At 35.9% G+C, this 7,813-nt stretch overlaps 1 protein-coding gene across 1 annotated transcript; it reads left to right on the forward strand.

Annotated features, from left to right (window-relative positions):
* The first annotated feature begins 4,768 nt into the window (after window positions 1-4,768).
* On the forward strand, window positions 4,769-6,350 carry LOC132629438 (F-box protein CPR1-like). Its single transcript, XM_060345076.1, has one exon. It carries the CDS (start codon window positions 4,926-4,928, stop codon window positions 6,093-6,095), a length of 1,170 nt encoding a protein of 389 aa, XP_060201059.1. The 5' UTR covers window positions 4,769-4,925; the 3' UTR covers window positions 6,096-6,350.
* Window positions 6,351-7,813: the final 1,463 nt, after the last annotated feature.

The following is a 7,813-nucleotide window of genomic DNA, read 5'->3' on the forward strand; positions in this document are numbered from 1 at the left end:
GCATGCAAGTGAAGGATTCCATACTAATGGAGTAGAGTGACTCAAGGCTTGTTCCTAAGTGTTTAAAGTGAGTTTTATGTTTATTTCTTATCACTGAGGGTATTGAGGGGTTGAAAGACTTGGATTATGAAATAACATAGAATATGGAGCTTAAATGTAGAATCAATGGTATTTTTGAATAATAGTTGACATGAATCGTGACTCTTGATGTATTATGAATAGAATCTTGTTACAAATGACATTGAGAACATGGGATAAACATTATATGTGAGTAAATGTAGTAGTGCACTATGACCATGATTATGGATGACTTGAAATGAAATTGGGGAATGTGGATAATGTAAGTGAATGGAGATTATTGCTTAGGATATTGTGAATGTTATTATAGACGTTTGAGAGTTGATATATGATATGGAGAAATTTGTATAAACAAAGGAAATGTTGTCCAATTTTCTCTAGCCTTAGTCCAGCATGTTCATGTGATCGATTAGCTAATGTTAATATGGACACTCTTGAAGGTAGAGACGTTAGCGTTGGAAGAGGACGGTCAAGTGATATAGTAGCCAAACGAAAAGGTATGTAAGGCTAGTCCCTTCCTTCTAAGGCATGATTCTCATGAAATGAATTCCCTTTTCTTTCCATGACTTTCTTACATTCCGGAAAATATGAGTCAACGTTATATAGAGCTCCTTCTGAGACAAAGAATAAGAGATGCGTTTTGAATTCGATAATGGTAATGAGAAGCCTAAATCTAGAGATTCTAAAGCCTATGATATGACGTTAATTATTATTGCTAGACCCACCTTATGATACTAGTTCCTTCAAGGTGAGGTACGATGATTATGATTTTCCCATAATAGAATCGGGGGTTCTCGGCTTTACGTCACCCCGATATGGTTATAGATTATCTTAGGACTCTAATGTATTTTTTATGATGAGTTTATGAGATGGATGCGACGATACGATTCCACCGTGCCTAGATGGCCGGACATGTCGCCACTAATGTGGGCTGCATATGATTCCACCGCGCATAGATGGCCGGACATGTCACCGCTAATGCGGGCTGCTTATGATTACACCGTGCCTAGAGGGTCGGACATGACACCACTAGTGAGCGGCGTATGATGTTATCCGGACGCGGGTAAATGAGGATTATAGATGTGATAGGTCGATGTATGTGATATGTTTAAAATGCATTTACTATTAAAGGCAAAGCAGGTTATGTTTTAACCTTATGTTTCATGATTTCTCTATTATGCTCATTTTATTTAAGTCTTACATACTCATTACAGTGCTCATACTGACGTCCTTTTCTTTGGACGCTGTGTTCATGCCCACAGTTAGAAAGAGAGGTGATCCAAACTCGTAAGAGCTACAAGCAGATTTTGAGAGCACTCCATTATTCCAGAGGTGCCATTGATTTACTATTTTGTGTGTATATATATGTTTTGGGCACGACAGGGTCCTGTCCCATCCATATGTCTAGTACTCTATTAGAGGCTCGTATATACGTATGTATGGGTAGTATGTCCTCACGATTTCCCATTTGTATATGTATATTCTTTTGATAGCCAAAGGGCTTATGTATATAAAGGTAATTATGTTTCAAAGTGATAATGGTTTCTCTATGATTAGAAGTATGAGATTAATGAATGAGCGCAGGATGGGTATGATGAATAGTAGTATGAGCAGTGCTCAGTGGTTAGCCTCGTGTACCCGTCATGTCCACTAGTCGGGTCGTGACACTAACTGGCATACTGAAAATCATGATGACGGGACAGGACCCCGCCATGCCCCAAATATGTACACAAAAGAATGTACCAATAAACTGCAACTCCGGAGTAGTGGAGCGCTCCTGTGGATCTGCTGATAAAACTCCTAGGTGGCTGGGCCCTCTCCCTGTCTACCTACGGGCATGAACGCAACGTCATAAAGAAAGGACATCAATACGAATAATGTACTGAGTATGTAAGGCATGTATAACAACATAATAAAGAAATAAGAGAGCATAAAATGAAGAGATAACCTGTAACTGATCGCCTCTTAAGGGGAGTCATGCATGCTAACTTTTATATTTAAAACATCATCATATCATATATACATATATAAAATTCCCGACCATATAGATACAGTGTGCGCATCCGGGGTAATCATCCCATGCCACCCACTAGTGGTGACTGCCCGGCTAACTAGGCACGGTGTAATTATCATCATAGCCTCCCACTACGCCTATCAAAGTGGTGTCTGCCAGGCCAACTAGGCACGGTGTAACCTTATATATACATAACATAAAGCATGCATGAGAGCCCAAGTGAAAGCTACAATTCTATAGGAGTGACGTAAGGTTGGTGACCTCCGATTATTTTATGGAACAATCATCATCGCTTTGTCTTACCTCGAAGGAACTAGTATCATGAGGTGAGATAGCCAACAATGAATAACATCAGGGAAATTATGAAATAGGATCATTAAGCACATAGTAGCATCAATTCATAAGCTTTGAAATCTCTAAAAATAGAATCATCATCATCATCATCATTATCATATAACACATCTTATCTCTTTCTCATAAGAAGCTCTTAAGAATCCTTAACTTTCAACTTTTGGGATGTAAGAAGGTCATGGAAATGAGGAAATCGTAATATAGGATTCATGCCTTTGAAAGAAAGGGACTATCCTTAACATACCTTTGTGTCTCCTTAACGACTAAAAGTTCTCCTTCCAAGCTCATGATTCTACATTCAAGAGAATTCGTACCAAGGTTAGGCCATTTGAAACATACTTAAGTTTGAACTAAAGCAACTAAGAGCTAACAGAATTTGGGTAGCATTTCCTTTATTTCGACAACTTTCTCCATATAATAAAAAACTCCCAAACTGCAATAGCAACACCTATAATACCATAATCATTAGACTTTTTCAAGTTAAACAATGTTCAATCCTCAAAACCCCTTTTCAAATTCATTCATAACCATAGCTACAACATAATACGATGTTCATTTTCACATATTACTTAATGTCATTAGTATCATCCACAACAAAATTATACTCCTAGCATACCAAGAATCATGACTCAAATTAACTTACTACTCAAAATACCGTTATTACCATGTTCGAACTTCATATTCCTCTTCCTTCATTCATTCAAGTTATTCAACAACCAAATACTCTTAATAACATGAAATAGATGTAAAACTCACCTTTGATTATGCAAGGATGAACTTTGGATGAATATACTTCACTTGAGAGAAACCCCAACTTCAATACCAAAGGGAACCTTGACTTCTACAAACCCTATTGAGCCCTTTTGCACTTGATTCTCTTGATTCTTGGTATTAAATCCTTGATTTCTCTTAGATTTGTATTGATATGGTATGAGGAATGTTCTAGAGTTCTCAAGAGGAATGGAGAAGATAGGAAATGAAAAATAACAACTTGGGTCATCTATTTATAAGTAGAGAAAAATCTGACCCGATTGAGTTATACGGACACTTATACTGTCTGTATAATTTTATACAGTCTGTATAAGTGTCCTTATAATTCTAATAGGGATTGACCTTCTCTGGAAAGGTTATACGGACCCTTATACGGACCTTATAAAGTTATACATACTATATAAGTGGTCGTATAACTCAACTATTCCGAAATTTTGTCAAATCCTTACGGAACCTTCTTGGCACTTGTTCAACACTTCATTAACCATCTAAGGATCCCTATAGCTAGTCCTCAGGACATTAATAAATAATCAATAACTCGATAATTGCGAAATCTTCCCAAACACAACTTATACTTTACTTCCTTCGATGAACTTAATTTCTCTAATTTGTAATACTTCAAAAATCTCGTAGTATATACTTTAAAGCTACTAAATACCTTCTTTAAAGTCATAAGGACTTCATGTACACCTTAAGCTTGTGTTAGTCTATTCACGGCGCAACAACGCGAAATGTTCGAGGTTTAACAATTATTAAAAAAAAGAGAAATCAAGTTTGGTGGGTTAATAGATAAGGTCTGTATAGGAAAGGGAACAGATCTTCCATCATGAAAAGGCCTAAATTTTGTGTTTAGTTGGTTTGCTCGGCCAGGTTAAGGCACTGAGTGCTGGTCCGCCTTACCAAGTTTAGAGCGTGGCATATTTTTACCTGATTTTGTTGATTATTATGTTACTTATTTGTAATTTTGTATCACTTAGTATTCCATTTGTTTTTTTGTTTCTTTAAACTACCGTTATAATTATCATATAAACGTTTGGAGAACATAACCTTAGGGAAGCTAGTTTCAATGTTTTTGCCATAACTTAAAAGGAATGATCTAACACTATTGATTAATGCACCTTTTAAATGTTGACTATGTCTCTCAATACTTTAATAAGTTCAATATTTTCAATGTGTATGACACTGCTTAGTACTTCTAGTTTGTTAGATATTGGTTATTTACTCATTCTCCATAGAATTAAAATATTCTCAAATTTGAAGTATTCAACTTGCTAATTTTGATAAATTTGAGTATGGAGAAAAGTATTTTACTCAATGCATTGTTTCAATAATATTATTTTTAAAATCCATGGTAACTACCAGTTTTGGCATACGCAGAGGAACTAGTAAAAGATAGCAATGCAAAGCCTAAAAATAACAATTCCAAATCAATGGAGGCATTCACCGAACTATATGGAGAGGAGTGAGGTAATGGGCCTTGGGTATTATCTTAACTCTCTATGTATAATAAAATGTTGCGATAGAAGAACCACAAAAACACACATGTGACGGGTAGTTAGTTAGAGAGACGAACGTCCGGGGAAAACATTTTTGGATCCAATTTAAATGAGAGATTGAAAATTTTCAAGAAGGTGATAAAGTGTTTTCTATCTAGAGAAATTTCCATTTCAAACATTTTAATTCACAATACATATGTCGAAAATAATCGACAATGGCGGATGGAATTATGAAGAAATTGCCCGAAGAGGTTCCCAGTTATATACTTTCGAGACTTACAGTGAAATCTCTAATGCGATACAGATGTATCTCTAAAATTTGGTATACTCTATTACAATCCTCTTATTTTATCAATCTTCATATCAAGCGCCCCATCACCACCAAAGACCAATTTATTCTTTTTAAACGATCTCTTCAAGAAGAAGAAGGGGAATTTAAAAATCTCTTGTCTTTTCTTTGTGGTGGTGATGATAGTGATGATCTTATCCCCATTTCTCCAAATATAGAAGTTCCATATCTATGTTCTAGTTATGCTAGTCTATCTCATAGTGTCATGGGGCCTTGCAATGGTCTAATTGTTCTGACTGATACCGAAAGCATTGTCTTACTTAATCCCGCCACTAGGAAATACAACCTGCTTCAACCCAGTCCATTTGGCTGTCCACAGGGTTTCAACTATTATGTTTGTGGTCTAGGATTTGGCTTCGACTTGATGGTGAATAATTACAAAGTCGTTAGGATTTCAGAAATATATTCGGATACCTACAAGGATCCTTGCGTGAGAGGGTTCAAAGTTGAGATTTATGATTTGGACATTGATTCTTGGAGAGAACAAAACTACGAGGAGGAAGAGTTGCCCTCGGTGTTTTGGGTTCCTTGTTCAGAGATCTTTTACAAGGGAATCGTTCATTGGTTTGCAACTGCAGATACGATGGTAATTCTTTGTTTTGATATGAGCACTGATACATTTCGTAATATGAAGATGCCGGACACTTGTTATGTTCTTGATGGGAAGTGTTATGGCCTTGTAATTTTTTATGAGTGTCTCACATTGATTTGTTATCGTGATCCAACATGTGAGATTGATCCAACAGTGGATATGATGGATATTTGGACAATGAAAGATTATGGCGTAAATGATACTTGGATTAAGTTATACACTATTAGACCTCTTCCTATTGAATCCCCTTTAACGGTTTGGAAGGATTTATTGCTTCTTCAAAGTAGAACTGGACAATTGATTTCCTACAATTTTATTTCAGATGAAGTAAAGGAATTTAATTTACATGGATATCCTTCAAGCTTGAGGGTTGTAGTTTACAAGGAAAGCTTGACTTCAGTTCCAAAAGAAAACGGGCAAGGCACACAAGCTCAAGGAATTTAGAAATGGTATGGCTCTTTTGTTGTTGTTGTTGTTGCTTTTTTTTTTTTTTTTTTTTTTGATGAGTTAGTACCTAGTCTTCAAGATACAGAAAAATTTGGTGAAATGTTTCAACACTTATCCTTTGGTAATTAGTTGAAAGGTTTTAACACTTATCTTTTGGTGATTAGTTGTTACCATGAGCAGCAATCAAATTAGAAATAATTTATGTGCTACAATTTATTTGAATGATATTTAATCTAGCACTCAGAATTGATATTTTTTTTATTTGTGCTTACCTAGATAACAAAAAAATTAGAAACCTCAATGTTCAAAAACAAAAAAATAAAAAAAAAAAGAATAAAATGTATGTTCAATCTTCTTCATAGGTGGGTTGTTCCATATTTGATTCAAGTTAACAAAAATATTTGCTTTCTATGAGTAATGTAAATGATGTTGCTGTTATTTGCAACATAACATGTTAATTTTTTACTATCACATGAGGAAAAACGTTAAAAAAATTTACTTTTAAATGTATACCATTATAGATCATATTTGTCATAAATATCTTACCCTTCTCAAACCACCTTCCCACACTCAAATTAACAGATGACCTCAATTTATTCAAATGCATAATCTGCAAAGTTAGACAAATCCATTGATGTGAATTTCATATTTTAAGAGTAGGTCAAAGACAAAATCAAACCTAAACCCATGACAGAATCCCAAAATAACTTATGTTCCCATGTAACCCATAAAGCTAAGAGTCCAACCATATATATTTCTAATCCGACTTCATTTCGATGTTCAAATCCCAAATTTGGTGTTTCTAGAGCTCAGACTCATACTCCATAGTTTTTTTGGACTTAATTGCATGATTTACATATACGTGTATAACAGCTAGGGTTAAGTGTAGAATTGTTGCCTCAAAGCTATAAGTATGTCACGACCCAAACCGATGAGTCGTGACGAGTGTTTGACCTCTAGTGACCAAACACTCCGAAACACATATCTGAACCATACTGAACATCAAGGGCCCATAAATGGCATAAACTGATCTCATACTGCCTCATGAAAGGGTAACATTATAAACTCTGTACAATCTGTACATACACATACATACTGAAAACCAGTGCAAGCCAGCTAGGCCGCTACATATACTGTACATAAAAGAATGGGAGCCGACAAGGCTACATCATCTGACTAATACATATAATTGTCTACAGGCCTCTACTAGAATAAAAGCTGTAGAAAGGACGAGACAGGGCCTCGTCACACCTATATACATGTTTATCCAAAAAGGCTAGCATACCAAAATAGACTGCAAATCCAGATCAATGGAGCGCACTGGCCACTACTGGATAGAAGTCCTACTAAGCTAGACTACCTGTCGGTCTACCTGAACCTGCGAGCATGAACGCATCCCCCAGAGCAATAGGGAGTTAGTACGGATAATGTACTAAGTATGAAAGGCGTAAGAACAATCGTATACATATAAGACTCACGAATAAAATCTGAACTAATAAGCTTAAATAATTGTCTGCATGTACCCGTATGAACTAGTATCTGTATGTATCTGCATCAATCTGTATAACTGACAATGCCTCTGTGGGTGTATAATATGCATGCTCATGCCTATCAATGTAGGTCGTAGATATGTATATGTGTATATAACGCCTGTCAAGCCTCTGTGGCATCCCATTATATCACATAGGCCTCTCTTCGGCCATCATCACATACAT

The sequence above is a fragment of the Lycium barbarum genome, chromosome 2 (genome assembly GCF_019175385.1).
Source record: "Lycium barbarum isolate Lr01 chromosome 2, ASM1917538v2, whole genome shotgun sequence".
Classification (NCBI taxonomy): domain Eukaryota; kingdom Viridiplantae; phylum Streptophyta; class Magnoliopsida; order Solanales; family Solanaceae; genus Lycium; species Lycium barbarum.